The 22,631-nt window shown below is 33.3% G+C and overlaps 1 protein-coding gene across 1 annotated transcript; it reads right to left on the minus strand.

The window, feature by feature from the left end:
* Positions 1-2,143: 2,143 nt before the first annotated feature.
* LOC115703143 (mediator of RNA polymerase II transcription subunit 33A-like) lies at positions 2,144-10,289 on the minus strand. Its single transcript, XM_030630642.2, has 12 exons — positions 9,793-10,289; positions 9,541-9,651; positions 9,028-9,381; positions 8,043-8,359; positions 7,824-7,915; positions 7,373-7,730; positions 7,070-7,280; positions 6,872-6,986; positions 5,853-6,011; positions 4,853-5,480; positions 4,561-4,767; positions 2,144-3,488 (listed from the first exon to the last, which is right to left on the minus strand). The coding sequence occupies exons 1-12, from the start codon at positions 10,053-10,055 to the stop codon at positions 2,389-2,391; spliced, it is 3,915 nt and encodes a 1,304-aa protein (XP_030486502.2). The 5' UTR covers positions 10,056-10,289; the 3' UTR covers positions 2,144-2,388.
* Between the last annotated feature and the right edge of the window lie 12,342 nt (positions 10,290-22,631).

A 22,631-nucleotide genomic window follows, 5' to 3' on the forward strand; every position in this document is an offset into this window, starting at 1 on the left:
AAATGAAAACTACATGTAAACATAAATAATTTCTAATCTTCTATTGATAGCAGATAAGATTATATTGAAATGGATTTTATTTATGACTAAAATCCCAACAAAATATGCTTAGCAAAATATTCTCAGAAGAATTTAGACAACACCAAAACTACAAGTATTCAAGCTACGCAAGAACTCCCTTATAGAACTTGAGTATTTGCCTGGGTTGACAAATACTCAGAATAACAATATGATTAATCAAATTAATAGCGAATAAACAAATGAGCACAATTATAGTGGTTAAGTTAGAGCTCGGTCTGCTTAGTCCACTTTTGAAAGAGAATTGCGATTAGTTTCATTCGGATTGGATCACTCTTTCATATAGAAAGCAAGTGATCCCTCAGTTTACATAACCGATCAAACATGACCATTACAACATTAATTACATTTAATTAAGATTAAAAAATATCTATAAAATAAATATAAGAGCAGTTTTGACCGTTCTTATTTAATATTCAAACTAGTGGAACTAATGAAGTCACACATTGTTCGTTCACATTCTTAAGTAACACGAAAACTCGTGAGGCTCTCTGGTGCTACTCGCATATAAGGTCTTTTGACCCTTTAAAACACATAAAAATCTCTTGGGTTTTTATCGATGCGTGAACCTCTTTGGGTTTATAAAATAGAATGCTTGCAACTATATCAGTGACATATTGGGCATTTATGTATCGACAGCATAGAGCTCACAGGTTCTAGACAAGTTGTCGCTTACATTAGTTGGTCAAACCTGACGCTTGTAAAGATGCGGTCTTTACGTGAGGCGCAAGAGAGAAACATTTGGTCACCGTATATAATTGATATATGTGCGACTACGCTAACTTCTCTTTGTATCATGTTTTTACTCTACTATAATATGTATAGTGTGCGATTAGACCCTGTCTCAATCGCACCTTCTCGCAAGTTTTGATCAAGCGAGTATAGCCCTACAAGGGCTGTTATTGATACTTCATCCTTTTCCAACTTGGAATTGGATCCACGTATCAACTATAAACAAAATTGTACTTGTATTTCTAGGTGAAAAATTCATCCTATAACACAAAATATTTTCTAAAAACATGTTTAGCAAAATTATTTTTATAATTTTACCATTTCTCACTAGTGTTGTAAATGCGGGTCAAACTTTTTGACACAACATGAAATCGGTGCGAGCTCAGGAAGCACGAGCATAACAAGGCACGAAAAAATACGGGCTTGGGCACAACACGATGCTACAAATTGGTATGACACTATGACACGACACGAAAAATGTCCTTAAGCACGACGTGACACGAGAAGCACAAAAGACACAACATGTAAGCACGTATAGACTAGCTCAAAAGCACAAAACACGACAAACCCAAAAAGCATGGCACGATATATTAAAAAACTTTCTAATTTATTAATAATAATAATAATAATAATAATATATGAATCTATCAATTATAAATAAGTTAAAATAATAATAGAACTTAAATATTATACTGAATATTATAATTTTATAATTAAAACCATTAAAACATAATAATTTAAAATTATATATTAGTTTATTTAATAAGATGTGATATAAAAATTTGAGTATCGATAAGTTAATATTCAAATTCTAATGATGTTAATAATTTTTTTATATAATTATTTATAAAATATTATTCAAAAGTTATATAAATATAATTAAAATTTTAAAATATACATATAATTTAGTAATTGTAAAAAAAAAAATATGAAAAAATAAAACACAAATTTAAACCCGAATATGAAAATAGGCTAACCTGTTTAAGAAATACGAGCCAGTACTAACAAAGCACGATACGAATCCGAAGACGACACAAAAATACCAAACCTACAGGTCATGTTAGGTCTATCCTCTGGAAATATTAACACAACACACCACAACCTATATTTTTTTGTGACACAGCACGACACGGTCTGTTTTTTAAAAAGCACAAATAAATATAAGTTAAGCCACTGAAGCCCGCCAGACACACACAAACTTATACCACTATTTCTCACTCACCTAAATTTCTCACTAAAAAATATGAAATTACAAAATACCTTTATTATTTTTATTTTCTAAAAACAAAAAAAAAAATATTACCAAACACATTTTATTTTTCAAAAGTCAAAATACAAAAATGAAAATATATTTCAATTTCTATCTTTAAAAAAAAATACAACGCTACATTAGTTTATTACTTTTTTTTTTTTCTGGTAACAGCTGCTATTTTTTTTTTTTTTTCTGGGAACGATTTTTGTTGTTATTAGTATTATTAAAAAGTTAATTTGAACTCAGATCCTCAACACTGAGAAAGAGAACAACCAACACAATCTACACTCTACATTTTAGTAAATTTAGTTTAGATTTTAAAAAATTCAGCTAGTAACATTCACTAATTCAGCTGCTGATCCCATGACTGCTGTCCCACCTCTTTCAAGAAGAGATAAAGCCAGCTCGCATTCATGCCAACCTCTCAGGCCACTAGCCAATGTTCTCAAGGTTTTTGGGTTCACTCCCTGAATCCAAGCCGGAGCGAACTTCACCAGTAAACCCACTAAGCAAGAAACATAGGCTTTCCAAGTCGACGGATGACATCCCAGTGATATGTTCCCATCCAATACGCCAGCCAGAAAGTCCATGTGGATCTCAACAATGCGTGCCCTTCTTGTAAATAACCAATTTGGTTGTTGCACTTGTACACCCCACATGATGGACCCTGAAAGAATCAAGAGATATGCCATGGCATATCCCTCCACCACGCAGGAAACGGCACTCACTTCCCCATGTTTTGATTCTGCTTCACTCGATGAGAGTAACCAGGTTGGGATAGTTTCGGTGTAGAGTTCCTGGACCAGCTGAAACCCACCAGCAATACATAACAGACTTGCACCAAGAGTAGCAATCTCCTTTGCCTTTGTAGTGGCCAGGCAAAGAGATGCTTGACTAGACTTCAAGCGACGGCATTCCTTACGTTCCCATCTGACAGATAATTTCTGAGCATACTCTGCAACAAGCCCTACAATTACACCATTCACATATTGAACATTTTGTATCGTCCGACAAGAACGAAGGTAAAGAAATCCTGGGGCTACAAAAGGATGAATGCTACAAGCTGAGATAGTAAATCCTAATAGACCATTCACACTGCTTTGATTGGACAGTGATGTGGTTGCAGCAAGCTGCGATCCAAGAAATGCAGTGAAACAACTTCTGAGGAGTTGTGCAACAGCTTCTTTGTTTTGTCTGAAAACAGAGCGAGAGCATGAAACAACGATGAAGTCATGCCAACGACGGATCTTTTGGGCCCAAAGACAGCCTATTACGGGAATGCTAGGCCAAGGGCAACTTGAGCTACAATTCTCCAAGGCTGGCCCAGAAACAGCATGGATATACTCGAGGCTTTTGTCAAGCTTAAAAGTAATGGTTAAACTCACAAGAGCAGCCATGGGCAGTGGAAGCACTATCTCTGAAGCCTCTGCAATGTTATAGAAGGACCAGCCAGGAAATTTAGATAATTCTTTGAGCATGCATGTAAATGCAAATTTTATTAATTCAAATATTAAGTGAATTTAAACTAATTTGATTCGCATGTAAAATTGCATAAGAATTTATGTTAGATATTTTGACCATTACTTCAGTAACTATCTAAAGTGAAAAGTTGAAGTATTTAACCTTAATGAGTAAAAAACGCGTGTGAGATTGACTGTGTGTTTACTTTCAATTGCAGAAAGCTAGTATGCTTGCATTTCACGTCATTTACCAATTCATTTATGATCAATAAATTCTAACAGTGGGTTAAAGAGCACAGCATCTAAGTAGAGGGTTAGACACTGAATACCTAAAAAAATTTAACAGATCTGTATCTTATAGAAACGAATCTTCTATAGAAATGTTAAGACTGATATTATTTTAGAAGTTTCACATATTGTTCGACATCCATAATATAGAAAGCTGCATCCGTAGGCTTGGAAATGTCTAGGAACGAAAATAATAAACAAATACATTGAAAAAGTTCAAGAGTTAGTCCACATTTTATCTTATGCGTCTATTCATAATGCTGAAATCACAACTTGAGATGGAGACATGAAGCTTTAAGTTTAAAGGTTGGCTACATAAGTTTCATTGTAATTAAAATGTATTGGAATTATTCTTGTGCAAGGCTTTGTTTGGAACAAGAATTTTTTGAAGGAAAAAGATTACGAAGCATAATATTTTCCTAAAATTTTAATTGTAAGCTTTTCTCTTTTCTAATCTATTTGTAAAAGATATCATTACTGTAAATTACATTAAATTAAACTCACTCTTCCTAAACCAACAAGATATCTATTTGTCTCATTTCTTTTTTCATTTGAATCCAAACAAGAGAAAGTTGAATAACTTGGATTTTATTTAATTTTTCTCTTTCAAATCAAAGTTCTAAATAGAGGCTGAATTCCTCCTATTTTGGTTTCTATAATAAAACGGTGCTGTTTCATGTGCCTGGAGCAGTGACGCTAATGCAAAACATAGAGACAATAATATTATAGAAACTCGTAAGAAATAAGTACCGTATGAACATGTTGGAATGTTGACACCAACAGCAGCAAGTATTTCTTTTATTTCACTCTCAACTGTTAGTAGGATTGCCTGTGGACTTGGCCAATCTATTCCATTCATTGGAACTGATTTCCATATACCACGAGTAATTTCTGCAGAGAAGTAACTGATAATAGTGGCAAGAGATGCAGGCAGAAAGTCAACAAGGTCCCTCAGACCTGCAGACATTCATGAAGTCATGAATTAATATATTGAATCATTGATAAGGAACAGAAACACCAGTAAAGCAGGCATCCAACTAACCTATTGTCAAGTTACGAGAAGAAAGCCTTCCATGGGCACAAGCAGTTAAAATTGCCTCAAGAACATAAGGAATGGCCTCTAATACCTCCCAAGCAGGAAGCATGGGCCTCTGCAATGTATCTTCTCCAGTACTTGCAGGGGAGCCACTGCTAGATGATCCAGTTATAGTCATTTTGGAATATACCATGTTTAAGATCTTATTAGAAACTTCATGAACAGGGCTTTCACTAGAAAGGCCCGAAAGTGTTGAAGCTACACATGATTTGTTTTGACAATACCAAGATCGTAATTTGGGATAGGAATCAATGTAAATTGCCTTATCAGAGATGCATCCAATATGATCTGGATCGCTGTTTGTTTCATACTGGAAAGATGTACTGCGGCTATTACGCAATAACAAAAGATACTCCAGAGTAAGCTCACCTCTAAATGCTCTTGCATGCTCTGTTATACACTGCTCAATAGGGGGTTTATAGAATTTCCACAAACGTAGAAGAAAGAGAAATGCTAGAGAAAATATCATATAAACATTGGGTTCATCGCCCTTGCTTGACTTGTTTCTTGATGTAGGTTCGAGTGATCCAAAAACCTCACAGAGTGGTACTAAAGAAGCAGCAATTTCAGGGACCTGTAGGATACGAAAAAAATGAATCCATCAGAATGCCCAAGAGTTCAATCCTTGACATGCTAATTTAAAAGCACAATTTAATATGATTTGTATCATAAATGCTCACAGGCATAGCCTAGTCATACTATACTTTTTCTCACAAAAAGGAGTTCCCACGTTTGAATCCCCCTTTATCAAGTGTCAACAGTATGATTTATATCATACATGGCCTTAATGAAGAACTTGAGTTCCAGAAACATACGCACCAAAAGATAGAAAGCCACAGTGCGGATTTAAAGAGCAGAGACTAATGGACCTAATTGTAGACTTATTCTCCACAGGAAAACAAAATATTTTGGGGGCCAACATAATGACCAAGATTACATTTCTTACCACACCATGCAAAGAAAGTATGTGAACAGTATCGATCAAGGAAGCCTCTTTAAGGATTCCATACAGCATCGACATATGATCAACCAGGTGACTTCTTGGCCCACTATTAAGAGGTGTTGGAGGAGAAAGGAGCTTGACAACAAAGCGCACAACATGTTCCTGCCAAAAAGTGACAATCTTTTTTGTTTAGAAAAATCTCAATTTGCTTATTACAGCTTTTTAAAGAGGGGTTGGAAATCTTTTCCAACATACATAGCATCAACCATGATGGCTTTCATAAAACTATCAGCTGCTGAATAAAGAACGTGCAACATCCAAAAGTAGCGACTTCGGCATAGAGTAATACACATACTACAGCTAGTGATGCATTCTATTAGACAAATATTCAGGTAGAAAATATTATTAAGAGTTGACTATGGTTTTGGACCATGAAATTTAAGTGTGAACATACCAATAATGTGCACAACTAAGAAATTCTTATGACAATTTCTGCAGTGCCAACGATATTTGCATTGGGAAATGATGAAAAATCAGATTTCAAAAATCTATAGGAAGGACCAAATGATTTGTACTTACGACAATTTATGAAGAAATGTAATTTTAAGTCCAGTAGTATATCCTTGAAAAAAAAAAACATATTACTGTTTGTTTGTACATATAAAATTAAAATTAGTTTAACTAGGGAGCTAAAAATGGTAAAGCACAACAAAACAAGGTCTAAATTGAAAGTACATTCGACAGAGATCAGAAAGAGAAATTTTTGATTCAATATTTTCTACATTAGCGATAACTGATTTTGAATCACATGAGAGCTTCTATCTTGCAACAAAAGTTATTAAGGTATTAGTTCTTCTACTGCAACCACAACTATCAAAACTCAAATCCAACATTATATAACTAATTTAATCAAGCTATATAATCGAGCGGCTGACACGTGCTCTGAGAACACTACACTACCATGTGCATAAGTACAAAGACAAGAATTTTATGATATTACTGTATTAATATACCATTACTACCTGAATGTTCCATCCAATTCTTAGAGATGCGCCACATAGAATCTTAGAAGCTGCTGACTTCTCCTCCTTTGACCCATTTACTGCAATATGATATAACTTCTCTATCTCTTGTAAACTTGAAAATAGGTAGCAAGAAGGAAACAAAATGAGCATTAAGTTGCTTGTTTACAACTACATTGACAATTAATTATATTATACCTTGAAGCAGGAGTAGTGACAAGGGAACTGATCAAGGAACTACTTAATGACGCTCCTTCCATAAATGTTGACCAAGGAGAGTTTTGATTGGGTGATGTATCAGATGGTGTGATTGCTGATGCAACAACATAACATGGCCAAAAATATGCTGATGCATCAATTAAATTTCTTGCAATGCAAGCCTCAACAATTAGGTGTCTCATGTTTCCACCTGAGAAGCATTAGGATTTATTGAACATTAATACTCAAAACCTCATTGGTGTGTAGCAAGATTTGAAGCAAATTATACATTTCAAAACAGACCTGCTTTCATAAGGCCCTGACCATGATTGCCATAACCAGGTCCAGAACCTTTTTCATTTTTTGAATTATGAACATGGGTAGCGGCTTTGGCAGCTGCAATGTTAGCTGCATTAACAACTGAAGCAGGAGGGCATAAGAGCCCAGAAAACTGTCCAAGAACCTGAAGCGAGGAAATCAATCCATACTTCCTTAAAGCATGAGCCTTCTCATATGCTGACATAGAATTTCCAAGAGCAGAGGGTGAATACACTTGATCCTCATCCTCCAAAACCTTAGCAATTGCCAGAGGGACAATGGACAAAAGGACACAAAGACGGGCCTCAAGGTGGGGAACTGGACCTTCTAGAGGATCGCGTTCCTGAAATTAATGAGTGGAGCAAAAGCAAGTATTAGCTTAATCTTATCTCTTCACTTTCCAAGAAAAGACAGATTAAGAAAAATTAGTCTCAACTCGTTGGACAAGTCGAAGGGCTGAAAGCCAGAGCGCAAGAAAAGTTTCTTGCCATGATGCCTGGTTAAGTATTTGGAGGGTTATAACTACTTCTGCAGAGACACATCGAAATTATATGATAGTAAATAGGATGTTCTTCTATCTTTCAAAATAGTACGTTATACATTATAATGCAGTGAAGCAGCGAAAAAATAAACTCTTCACAATTAAAGTTAATACCTGCAATCACATCAATAGCAGATTTGACAAGCTGTTTCCCATCCATTACATTTTCCATGTAAATATCTAAAGGAACCCAACAAGCAGAAAAGGCAGATTCAAAATTGAGCTGAGAAACTGGTCTACATGGTGGTCCATTATCGACAAGCATTCCAATGAGCTGGCGCTTGTCTAAGTGGTGAACAAAATCCACAACTCTCTCAATGTTAGCAGAAAATCTTGCCAACAATTGCTTAGCAGGGTTTAAATCTGAAGATGCCAAATGATGGGCTTTAAAAAGCTGTAGACTACACAGGAGGCCATTGAATTTTTTAGGCCTATAAAAAGAAATGAAACAAGGGTAGCAAGATGTAAATTAATTTTCCAGATGGGCATCAGAAGTCATTTTCTGCATTCTAACTATAAAACTCATGACTGAGCAGTCTCACTCTGATTAGCATTTCATTATGATTTTCCAACTGAATTCAGGTAGTACACTAGCTAGCTTCAATCACTACTATACTACTATATAATGCTAGCAAAAGACAACTAAGTTAGACTATATAACTAAACCTTTACACTTTGTAAGCTGTGATGATCAATTTTCAATTATATAATTTTCATTATGCTTCGCGAATTGTCCTTAACAATTTATATAGACGCAGCGTGTTATACTGTTGTTTGATGGAAACTACCAGAATATACTATAGCAGTCGGTGAGAAGATGAAAATACACACATTCTATCTCTTAAGTTCATTAGATATCGGAATTATATTACTATGTTCTTATCAATGTCCCTAATTCTGTGCACGGTATGACAAAGAATTTCTGTTTAAAATTTTTATATCACAATTAGACAACGGAAATAGCCAATGTTAACTGTCGTATGAAATCATGTTGAAAAGAGCAAAAGAAACTTACACAAAGTTGAATCTTAAATTACAAAATAAACAGAAAAAAAAAAAAAAAAAGAAAAATCATCTTTGCAACGAAAGGCGTGCTTACATATTCAAATGAATAAGTCGAAGCAGAAGCAAGGATTTTTTGCTTTCTGTTAATTTTCCAAGTACCTCCAATGCCATGAAAGAATTCTTGGTTCTCAACTCTTCATGATGTTCTTTTCTTGCTAAATTGTTACTCTGTTTGGAATCTATGTCCATATCTTTGCTATTAGTGTTTCCAAATGCTAAACTTGGTCTTTCAAGAGAACTCTGTAGTAATCCCCAATCATCCAATACACTATCAATCAAACCAATGATGATACTGAAAAAGAATAACACAAACACATGTCCAAGCTCCAAGACAGGAATATCATATATCTCAGAGAGCTTAAGAGCACGATCAACAGAATTTATAATCCTGTTAAAAAGCAAAGAAGAAAACGTCTCATGAAAATCATGCAAAATAGAAGAAGAGCTAAATAGGAAAACTGAACAAACAAAAATGGGATGAAATTCATGCACAAAAGAAAAAGAAAACTTTATAAGAGAGAGGAATCCCATCAAATTTGATACTAACGTTTGTCTGGAGACATCTGATACGACTGGATTGAAAGAAAGAGCGTATCGGTTTAAAAGTTGAAGATAAAGACTATAAGCCTCCGGTTGAGAACGTCGGTGAGGAATTATACTGCATAACAAACAAGTAACCATCTGGATCATTACTAATAAAGCAAAACAAAGCCATTTCATCAATTGTCAACACTTTAACTCACAATAGAATGAGAACAACGATAACATGATCTTAAAATGGAATTATGGAAAGAGAAACCTGGCAGAGAGAAGAGAGAGAACTTGGACAGGAAAGAGGAGGCCGGAGGACATGGCTCCTTCAAGAAACTTCCAGAGAGAAGGAGTGTTGTTCTGAAAACAAAGATGAGAGACCAAAACTTGACCTAAGTCCGGGCTGGGCACCTGGGTCGCCCACTTCCCCATCTCAATCGACCAAACCAGAGGGCTTTCGTTCCGTTCTTGGCACCATTTGACCGTGTCAACCACTCGGCGCTCGTACTCGCTCCATTCAATTCCCTCCATTAATATTTTTATTCTAAAAATAAAAATAAAAATAAAAAAAGAAGAAGAAGAAGAAGAAAAGCAGTGAACCAAGCTACCCAAGCGAAAGCTCAGGCCATTAACGAAGGAGCAATAGTAGTCGTAGCTTGCTCAACTTATTTCGCAGTTAAAGAAAACATGAGTAGGGACTGGGGAATGGTTTTTGTCGTTCTCTATTTTTAAAACTAACATCTAAAATTTTTGTGTTAAATTTGGAAAACATTTTCCCCATTCTTTCAATTATGTTCTAATGAATCGGATATAAAATAATTAATTATATTAATGATATTTTATATTTTATTGAAATTATATACAAATTTATTATTTTTTATTATATGGTTTGATAAAGAGACGATGAGCTATTCAAATTGTTTAAGGATATCTACATCATAATTTATAATTTATTCTAATCAATGATACATATTATTTTAGACTAAATTTAGCAAACAATATATGGTGCCAAATTTAGTACTATTTTTAATTTGTGTCAAATTTATTATATTTTTTTAGAATATTATTGGAGTATAGTTTTTTTTAAGAGTATTTTTAACGGAGATACAAATAAGTACAAGTAGTAAGCTAAAATATTACTCATTTAACAAAAATTGTGCTCTAATAATGTACCAAAAACTTATATAAATTTAGCACATAGTAAATTTTGTGCTAAATTTTACACAATATTTTCTATGATATAAAATTTATATCACAATAAATACATTACTTTTTATTTACATTTATATTATTTGTATTATTATATTTAATTGTAGCATTAAAATAAATATGAAATACTTATATAGGGCTTTTTTTTATTTTTACACTTCTAAATGTTTTTTTTTTTTTTTTTTGCATTTTTACTCAATTCTATATAAAAATCCTTATTGCAACTAGAGCTGCAACTTAAATTGCAACAAAAAAATCGTACAAAAACTCCTATTGCAACTAACGTTACAACCACTTTAGAAACCCAAAAAAAAGTTGAAAATAGTGTATGGGATAATTTCCCTATTTTTTTTTTATTGTCTTACACATTAATATAATAAAATTGATAATGAAGTTATTAGTTTTTTATTTTTTTAATGAAAATATTAATTAAGTATTAAATTTAACATCAAAGTTTTACAATTGTGTATTAAAGCACAATCCTAAAATTTAATATAAATTTATCACAAAATTATTTTTTGTGCTAAAATATAATAATACACAACATTTTTACCACTACATTAAAAATGCCCTAAATATCAATTAATTTCGTCTGAACATTGTTAAAAAAAATAAAATAAGAATATTAAAAAACTCTGTCAACATTCACATTTCACAGTCAATATGGATTAGTCCATACCAAATCCCAACCAAAACCCATTTGAAAGAGATGAAAAGAAAAAACATAAACCTATTGTCAGTAGTTTTTGTATTTTTATTGTGACCATTTCCATAAAATATTCTTAATATTAAATATACATATCTATTACAAACATAATAATTGGGAAGTACTCAAATAAAGAATAGTAAATTTTTTTACAAAAAAATACTATTTTAAATAAAATTTTAATATTTATACAGTGAAATAATTTTTTTTTTTCATATTTCTACAAAGAATATTTCTCAAGTTTATTATTTTTTTATTTAATTTTAATTATAATTTTTATTTTTTTAATTATAATTTTACGACGTTCTAAATATTAATTAATTTCGTCTACACATTGTTAAAAAAAATAAAATAATAATAATAAAAAACTTTGTTAACATTTCACAGTCAATATGGATTAGTCCATACCTAATCCCAACCAAAACACATTTAAAAGAGATGAAAAGAAAAAACATAAACGTATTTTCAATAGTTTTTGTATTTTAATTGTGACTATTACCATAAAATATTCTTAATCTTAAATATACATATCTATTACAAACACAATAGTTGGGAAGTACTCAAAAACATAATATTTTCAGTAAAATTTTAATATTTATACAGTGAAATAATTTTCTATTTATATTTCTGCAAAGAATATTTCTCAAGTTTATTATTTTTTATTTATTTTTAATTATAATTTTCTAATTTTAATTTTTTTAATTATAATTTTACGACGTTCTAATAAAATAACAAGAAAATAACATTGTTACCGAGAAACTGATCCTGGTGACATGAACATCAATGTTTGACACGTGGAAAGAAAGAAAACATCCTGGAGTTGAGCAGTCCCGAATCATGGCAGTCGACCTAGGAGGGTGTAATAACCAAAAATATTTTTTTATTATTTTCGACTATGTATATGTTTATTTTATTATTATTGTTTGTTAACTCGATGTGGAAATGTATAGTTAATTGCTTAGAATATGTTATTTGGTCATTGAATAGTATTTTCTTAAGTTATGAAAATTTTGTCATTTTGATAAACTAGAGTTTTATAGACTACTATGGGCTTTTAGGCAGTCCATTAGGTGTTGTACTTATAGAATTAGGATTTAACATTATTATTATTAGCACACGTTAGTATTAAGTAAATATTAAAGATAGTAGTATATCATCTTAAATTGTAAGAGAGTAGTAATAGTAGTATTTTTTTTTTTTTTTTTTTTTTTTTGAAGAAGAAGAGTTGCAAAATAGAAACAATACAAACAGCAGCCACGAGAAAGAAACACCAAGTGTTCCCCTTAACTATCCTCTCTCTACCTGATCGCTTCCTTGGCAAGGTGATGAGCTTGAGCATTGAATTGACGAGGTAAGTACTGCAAGGAGGCTGCAGGGAAGTTGGAGATGGATTGTCTGATCTTTGAAATAACTTTCGAGACAAGGTTAAGACAGTCGGCGAAGATAAGATTGTTGGAATATGTTTTACCAGGATCTAGATTTACTACCATGTATGTTATTTAACACCCTAAATATGAATTTCTAAAAAATATAAATAAATACATAAAGTTTGAGAAACCTTACAGTGGGTGCGGCGGAATATTAATGGCTCCTTCCACTCAGATCTCTAACCTTTGTATCCTGTCTGTAGCACGTTATCACCAAGATCGGAGCCCGAATATCCTTCTCTTGATTCTGGATTCTTCACAGTCTTACACACTATGATTGAGTTACTACTTGATGTGTGTGGGCACTTACTCTATCACTCAAGGTATGAAAAAAAAATGAAGAGAGGAAGAGAAGGTTGGTTCGAAAATAATAGAAGAGAAGGCTCAGGAAAATTTTGACCGAAGGTGAATTTTCATCATCTTTAAGTGTGAGCCACCACTATCTATTTATAGGCAACCAAATAGGTTTAGGTTAGAATTAATTAGGCATTAATATATTGAAAAAATTAAATGGAAAATACCATATGGATATGGGCCCCACTTTGAAATTTTTGCCATTTTACAACAATCTTTCCTTATTTTCTCAAAAATACTATTTTTCTAATTCTAACCACTTAAATGCCAAAACTATTTATTTAATAATTAAAATTAATTATCAAATAAAATTGTCATTTAAAATATTTATTTAGATTTAATAAAGTCTCTTAATTAATAAATAATCCCTAGAATCTCTTTTCTTCACATTTAAGCCCTTGCTTAGTGAAAATTCATAAATTAGACATAGTCTAACTTTAGAATTATAATTGATTAATTAAAATCAATTATCTAAGTCTTACAAGCAGTATGGTCTCAACTAGTATGGGGACCATGGGCCTATACAACCGAGCTTCCAATAAGCAGAACTAGAATTTACCAAGTAAATTCCCTGACTTATTAATTCCTTATTGCATCCACTATAGAACTTGGAATTGCACTCTCAGTCATATAGAACGCTCTATATATTCCACGATATAGATACGCTATAAATATTTAACCATCGTTCTAATCTCAATAAGCAAAGATCCTATATAGATGATTTACACCGAGTAGGGATAAATTTACCGTTTCACCCCTCAATGTATTTTATCCTTAAAACACTTAGCTCCCTATAAATGATGTTTCAGTGAGCTAATTTAATCACTGAAACAAGAGCTTTTCCATTTATCTCTATTAAGCCAAGCTCGAAGGAAATCATTGTTTCACTTCTATATCCGGATAGAAGCTATAGATTCCATATCTATGTTTAGCGCTCCCACTCAATTGCACTATCATGTTCCCAAAATGTATGTATCACCTTGACCAAAAAGTAGGCTTAACTAACAAATCAAAGAACATTAATAGCACTCCTGAGATTGAACCTAAGCATGTCAGGATTAAGATCTTCTTATCTAAGATCAACCAGTGATATTGACTTAGAAAGATACAGCGGTATGATTATAATATCTTTACCAAGATCAATATCCGTCCCAGTCCAATCTATACTCCATACATCCGAAACTAGCATACTTTGCCAATGTTCTGGAAAGAACATAACACTTATCCAAGGTGTAAGTATACTTTACCGCTGATTATCACATCAGTGTAAATCCAGTGCACTGATGAATCAGGGACATTATCTTTTGAAGCATATAATCACAATCACATTCCACTGTGTTGACTGTTAGAAATTTATTTTACCAGGATCTTAGATCTACTCACAAGTATGTTTATTAACATCCTAAATATGAACTTTCTAAAACGATGAAATAAACACATATAAAGTTTAGGAAACCTTACATTGGGTGCAGCGGAATATAATGACTCCTTCTGTTCAGATATCTAGCCCTTGATTCCTTTCTGTAGCAGAGCATTATCAATATCTGAACCTGGATCTCTTTCTCTGAATCCTTGATGCTGAATCTCCTTTGCTGATGATCTTTCTTCACGATCTTCCTCACTATGATTGAGGTATCACTTGATGTGTGTGGGCACTACTCATACACTAAGGATTTCGAAATTCTAAGGAAGAAGAGAGAGAGTGGTCAGCTAAAGATAGGGAGAGAGAAGGCTCAGTTTTTTCTGATTCAGAAAGTCTGAAGAAAAGTCTTTTTTTTCTGAAGCCTTCACTATCTATTTATAGCATTCCACTAGGGTTAGATTTGAATTATATGGCATTAAAATAATAAAAAAATCAATTTAAAATATACATATAGGTGGCCGGCCATACATAAGTGGATTGGGCCTTGGGTTTTGCAATTTTGCAATTTTACCACCTTTTGTATCTGATTTTCTCAAAAATGCCAATTTCCTAATTCAATCATTTAAATGCCAATTCTAACTATTTAATAACTATAAATAATTATTAAATAATATTGTCATTTATCATATTTATTAATTGAACCATACAAAGTATCATAATTAACAAATATGCCCCTATAAACTCTTTCTTTACAATTTCGCCCTTACTTAGTGAAAAATTCACAAATAGACATAGTCTAATTTGAGAATTATAATTGATTAATCAAAACCAATTACATGAGTCTTACAAGCAATATTATCTCAACTAGTGGGGGGACCATGGGTCTATATAACCGAGCTTCCAATAAGTAGATCAAGAATTTAGCACTAAAATTCACTAACTTATTAATTCTTCGTTGAATCCACGCATAGAACTTAGAATTGCACTCTCAGTATATAGAATGCTCTATATGTTCCACCATATAGACACATCATTAGTTATCCATTGTTATAATCCTAATGTGATCAATGATCCTCTATATGAATGATCTACACTGTAAAGGGATTAAATTACCGTTACACCCTACAATGTATTTATTCCTTAAAACACTTGACCCCGTATAAATGATATTTCAGCTTATGTGAAATGAGTACTCCACCATTTATGTTCGTTTGGTCAAGCTCGAAGGAGATCATCCTTTGCTTACTATTCGCCAGATAGAAGCTATAGATTCCATGTTTATGATAGCGCTCCCACTCAATTGCACTACCGTGTTCCCAAAATGTACGTATCACCCTGACCTAAAAGTAGGCTTAACTAACAAATCAAAGAACACGAATAGCCTTTCAAGATTGAGCCTAATCATAACAGGATTAAGATCATTTGATCTAGGATCAACTAGGCGATATTGACTTGAATAGATATTACGGTAAGTTTAATAAATCTAAGTCAAAGTTCAATATCGGTCCCTTCCGATGCATACTCCATGCATCCAACCTGAGCTTTACTTTAACCAATGCTCTGGAAAGAACATAGCACTTCTCCAAATGCAAGTAAACTCTTGTTGTAGATTATCATATCAGTAAAACCCTGTGTCTGATAAATCTAGGAAACTTTATTCACATAGTCATGTTTACTTTCCAATGTGTTGACGGCACAGTAAACAGGATCAAGTATGTGAAAAGGGTTTCAGATGAATTTATAATTTATGTACATATAATCATGAAATAAATCATGTGAACCATGCAACATTAAATGTTATTTCTGATCTATATTAATAAGTAAATCTGATTATATTGAAATGAGTTTTATTTAGGGCATAAAACCCAACATTGACATCACTGTGATTGTGAATAACTATTTGTTCTGGACTTAACATATTTTGTATATATTAAACCATAAACATGAAAATTACATGTAAACATAAATGACTTCTAATCTTTTATTGATAACAAATCAGATTAGATTGAAATGGGTTTTATTTAGGGCATAAAATCCCAAAAAACTCCCACTTGCACTAACATAAAACAAGTAGTGCATTTCAATCAATCAATTGTCTTGATATCCAGATCAAGTGTAGTATATTTGACTCAACCCAAATTACTGGAACTGTAAGTCTGTGGTAAGCTACTGCTTTCTCCCCCATTACTTCCTTTGTGTTCATAAAACATTATGCATCATTATTTACTATATGCATTACTCATCTAGGGATACTGAATTCTTTACAACTTATTAAGTGCATCTGAATAAACAGAAGACATATCTCTCATTCTATCCAAAAAAAATGGAATAGAGATAACACAGTGTAGAATTTTCTTTAGTTGAATAACTTTCCAGTATTTTTTTGAAATTACAAAGTTATGTATGTTCACTGATGGAGCTTAAATTATTATAGATGGGTTTTTACACTCTTTTAGAATAATTCCTCCACCGCCAGAGTAACCACTATCTCGAATTGGTTATGAGTTGGTGTAGATATAAGGATTCTAATATAACCTCTATTATCTAACATATAGGTCACTTTCAGAAATCTTTCTTGACTGTCTCCTAATGTTCCTTGTTTGATTTCATCTTAGATAGCTCCCACTCATCAGTAGGAGTCTGGTTAAATTCATACATAGAAGTACATTTAACCTCTTACTAGGGTTTTTCAGGGATATCTTGTTGTGACATATTATCTTAGTCTGAAAGTTCCTTCTAGACTAAGCCATCAGCATAGCAATCTAGTATTAACATTAATGTAAAATACTTGCTTAAGATTAAGTAATCATTAGAGATACCATAAAACATTTCATGAGGATTAGGGATTTTGCCTAAGTCATTCGAATAGACTATGCAAAATTCTACTATCTTATTCTCAAAATTCTGAAGAGTTATTTCTATCCATATGAATGGTTAGATTTACTTTCTCAGTTGTATTCTAAAAGTTCCTATCACAAGTGTCATCCAAATAGAGATGAGCTTAGAATGTTTAAAATTCTCCCACTTAAATGAGGTATTGTGATACTATGTCCAGGAACTTTTATTGGTATCAATTTCTATTACAACAGTAACATATTAATTGGAACAAGAATTAAGATCAAGAATATGTTCTACTAATTTCCTAATTTTGTTCATTATATTATATCCATGTTTAATCAAAATATGTGTGACATAGAGATACTGTGGCGTATTGAGTATAGTCTAGAGTTCAAAATGAACTACATATGTCAATAGCTTCATCCACCCCCAAGTGTTATAGAGATCATGTGGAGTTATGAATATAATCCAGAATTCAATAGATAAAAAAAGATTGTTGAACTGCATACATTATTCTTAACCTTTTTCACCCCTATCAGATCAAAAGATCTTTTTATTAAACAAAATCTTAATAATTATTTCAGAATTAACAATTATTCATAAACATAGAATTGAAAGTCTAAAGTGTTTATGTGGTATTATCTCTTTGCAGAGTATAATATACAATAGATTTTGTATCAATAATAAAACACAAACACATACAAACATTTGAAACATATAAATATAATTTGTATAGGCATACATAAGATAAAGAAATATAAAGCTCAACTCATGAATGCAATTCATTACCAAAAGAGAAAAATATTTTATTATAATATTCTCCAAAAAAATGAATTGTCTGCAATAATATGAAAAATAAGGAATAAAAATCCCAAACCAATAGTTGAAATTCAAATTGTTCTTAAATTAAAACAATTTATTCAAAAATTATAATAAAGAAGATTCCGAGCTTCATCTTCAATCTTGGACTATCTCCACCCATCTGTCCAACCATCCGACTCAACTCGCTAGGATAGCAATCCAAGTTCAAGTAGCTGGAGCTGAAATAAGAAGAAAAACAAACATGGTTAGTAGGTCCAGAATTAATAACCCAAGGGGATAATAATTCTCTAAAACACATGAGTTTATAGCATAGAAAGAAATACCTTATTTCTTTGATAGAAACTTAGGGCATTGGGGGTTTTCAGTGGCCCTTTTCATTGCAATAGAAGCATTTTCCTTTTGGCTTATCTCTGGGATTAGCAACCTTTTTCTTTTTAACTGTTTTCACAGCTTGATCAGGCTTCTTGCTATTCTTCCACTTCTTCTTCTTGTTGGGTTTGGAAGTAGAGGCAATGTTTGCCTCAGCCTTAGCCCCCCTATTAGAATTGCTAGAACTAGGAGCTTTAGATCCTCCTTTCTGTGATCCTCCAATCAATTTTTCAAATGTCTGAAGGTTGTTGATTAACTCGTGAAAGTCAAGTTCCAACTTGTTCATGACATAGTTTGAAGTGAAGGGCAAAAAGGTTGGAGTCAAACTGTTTAAGATCAAACTCACTTGAGTTGTCTGATCTATAACAGCTCCATGATTCTCAGCTTCCTGGAAGTAACTAGTCATCTGGAGAAGGTGATCACGCACGCTCTGATGAGGTCTCATCCGTGCGTTGATGAAATTCTTAGTCGCCTCAAAGCGAGCTTGAATTGATGCCATCCCGAATAGTTCAGTTAACTGGTTCATGATTTCGGCAGCCGTGAGAGTGTTAGCAAACCTTGTCTTCAAAGGTGTCAACCATACTAGACAGCATGAAGTATCGAGCTTTGTTGTTGGCATTCTGCCAACGCTCGAACTTCTCCTTTATTGCCTTGGTTGCATTCTCACCAGGCTGCTCAGGAGCCACTTCAGTCAACACAAACAGGGCATTCTCACCAATGAGAGCAATGTGAATGTTCTCTCTCCATTTGATAAAGTTAGATCTATTCAGCTTATTATCAGTCAGCAGTGACATCATGGGGTTGGTCATTGTCATGTTGGATACTACAAATAACAAAAAATAGAAATCAAGTAAGGTTCAACACAAAATCACATTCAGAAATTATTAGCACTTAGCAAGTAGGAATGACAAGCGAAAATACTAAAACATACAATCCTAAATAATTTCCAAGGTTTTCAGCAAACTGATATCAGTGTCCCGTTTAGGCGAGAGTCAAAGATACCATCCATTGAATAGAGTTGTCAGCTCATCTAAAATGATAAACATTCTAGCAACCTTTTATTCGATCAAAATGAGAATCCAGCGTTGTCCCGCTTAGGCGAAAGTCAAGGCTATTCTATCTTATGAGCTTCTACCATTGTTTCATACTTTTGTAAGTCTTACTAATAGTTGCCACCATTAGGGTGATCCATACAAAAAATAAAACACTTACAAATAATACTTATCTTTCGAGATTCTACGATTACTCACTAAAATAAGAACTATGTTGTAATGACCGCTCTAGTAATGTGGATTAGTAAAGGCAATTAGCACTAATTTTTATTATTTTATTATTATTTGTGAATTAATTTTAATGTGGACCCCAATATTTAGAAATAAATATTAGAGTTATAATTTCTCAATTCCGGAGATTTTATTAAACTCTAGGGGTATTATTTAGCTTATATGTGAAATATGTTAATTTTGTAATTTTTGCTTGGCGACAACGGAAAATGCGATGGATGGCTAGATTGATCACATGGGTAAGTTTAGAACTCTATTTCATAGTGGGAAATATTTTAGAGAAAATAAATTATCGGGATTGAGCGGGGTTATGGATTTTGACCATTTTACCCCTAGCTTTAGAAATACCTAAGTTATATCTTTAAGGGCATTTTAGTCATTTGCTAATAAATAGAGATAGGTGGCTGCCTTAGGTTTTGACACCTAATCAAGTTAATTTCAGCAAAGGATTAACTTAATCCTTTGTCTCATTTGAAGAAAAATCAAGGAAAAGGGAAAAATTAGAAATTGCATTGTTCTTGAACCCTCTCTCTCTCTTTCTTGCTTTCGGCTGGGACAAATCAAGGGAGTTTGGTGTTGATTGTTGGATTTCAGCAAGGATTTCATAGGAGATAATCAATCTAAGGTAAGCTCCATTGAACCCTTCTTAGTTTTCAAGTTTTTAAGTTAGGTTGAAATGGTGTTTTGGGATAATAGGAGCTGTTAAGGTTTAAATTACTTAGGGTTCGAATTCAAGGGTTAATTTGAGTTGATTTGAGTCCCTAGCTACTGTTTTTAATGCTTGTTAATGATTCTAAGCAAGCTTGAGTTTTGAAACTCAAGCTTTGAGCTTTAATGGCATAATTTGAATTATTGGTTTGTTCTGTGATTTGTTGGTTGGAAATGGATGTTTATGCATTGTATAGGTATACTGGAGAGTTTGGTAAGGTTTGGGATTGAATTGAATTAAGGGGGATGATTTTTGGTTCCCAGCAGCAGAACCGGAATTCCGGTTTCGGGAGACCAGTACCAACCTGGTCGGCCAGGTTGGTGACCCAGAACCGGATTGCGGTTGGGAACCGTGCACCGTTGGGGAAATTCCAGAACCCTAGTTTTGGCCAATTTTGAGATATTTAGGGTATTGCCATGAGGTTTATCGATAGGGAAACTTTTAGTTTCAAGTTTAAAGTCCCGGAAAGTGATTTAGCGAGTCACTCATCTGTGTTGCAATTATTGTGATTAGGGCATCCATCTAGCACGTGAATTCCGTTCAGGTCGGCCAGCACACTTGAATTCGGAAAACAGGTAAGAACTGTGTATAATGTATGATGTGATTATCTGAATGTGTGTATATGTGTTTATATATGCATGCTTGAATCATGTTAAGCACTACCAACACTTATATGAATAAGTTATAGAGTGCATTGGTATAGTGATTATTGTGGCTGTGAGTACGACACAGTGATACCAACATGAGCACGGGTAAATGCTAAGGTGTGTGGTACATCACTCAGTGTTCGGGGTAAACCCTACCAACACTCGTACAGTGAGGTACGATGTGTATGTGGTATAGTGGTTGTACCCTGGTATTGAACGTTCATACTCATCTATTAAGCTCTGTAAATAGGTGTATGGGCGCCTATTTACAGGTCGGAAATTATATGGTATGTTATATGCATTTCTTACTGAGTCTGTTGACTCACAGTTTCTGCTTTCATGTGTAGGTAAAGGAAAGGCGAAGGCTGAACAAGAATGAACCTGAGCTTGGGTGAGATTGTACATGTCAAGCAGCGTGACCTAGAGTGTTCGGTCTCGGGACATCTGTGAGTTATATTTTGAAAGTCGCTGTGCGACCTAGAACTTGTGTATTTTGAATGTATAGTTTGAAAAAGTAAATTTTACAAAGTTTAAAAACGGGATCCCGGAATTTGTAATTATTATGTTATATTGCAAAGTTTAATATTTAAAGCAAAAGTTTTAATTTGACACGTTTTTCGAGAAATTTCTTTGATTAGCAAAGATTGCACAATAATTGAAAAAAACACTGTAGCGTGCCTTAGCATTAGGGCGTTACAATTTTGGTATCAGAGCCGCCAGGTTTGTCTACCGAAGCTTGCTATGACATGTACAATCTTCATCAGAGAAAGCTCGGTTCACGGTTCAGTAAGCCCGTACTTGTTTAGTATTTTAAATAAATATGAATGTGAAAGTTGTTGGAAGTTATTTTACCAGGATCTTAGATCTACTCACATGTTGATTTAACAACCTAAATATGAACTTCTAAAACGATAGGAAATTAAACACATAAGAGTATTAGAAATCTTACAGTGATTGCAGCGGAATATATATGTCTCCTCCCACTCAGATCTCTAACCCTTGATTCCTTTCTGTAGCAGAGTATAATCAAGATCTGAGCCTTATAGTCCTTCTTTGTTGTTTCTGAATTCTACACAGCCTTCCTCACTATGATTGAGGTATTACTTGATGTGTGTGGGCACTACTCTAGCACTTATACTTTTCGAAACAGTGAAGGAAGAGAGAGAGAGAGGGTGGCGGCTCAGAGAGAATTTTCTGAGAGAAAATTCTTTCAGAATAATATTGTGAAAAGGTTGTACAGTTGTATGCAACTCTGAAGCCTTTGCCTTCTATTTATAGAAGACCACCAAGGGCTATGATTGACATTTGGAATTGAAAAAATCAAAGAGAAAAGGAAGCTAAGTGGCCGGCCTAGGCATTGTGGAAACAAGGCTTGCCACT

This window comes from Cannabis sativa, chromosome 5 (genome assembly GCF_029168945.1).
Source record: "Cannabis sativa cultivar Pink pepper isolate KNU-18-1 chromosome 5, ASM2916894v1, whole genome shotgun sequence".
NCBI lineage: Eukaryota > Viridiplantae > Streptophyta > Magnoliopsida > Rosales > Cannabaceae > Cannabis > Cannabis sativa.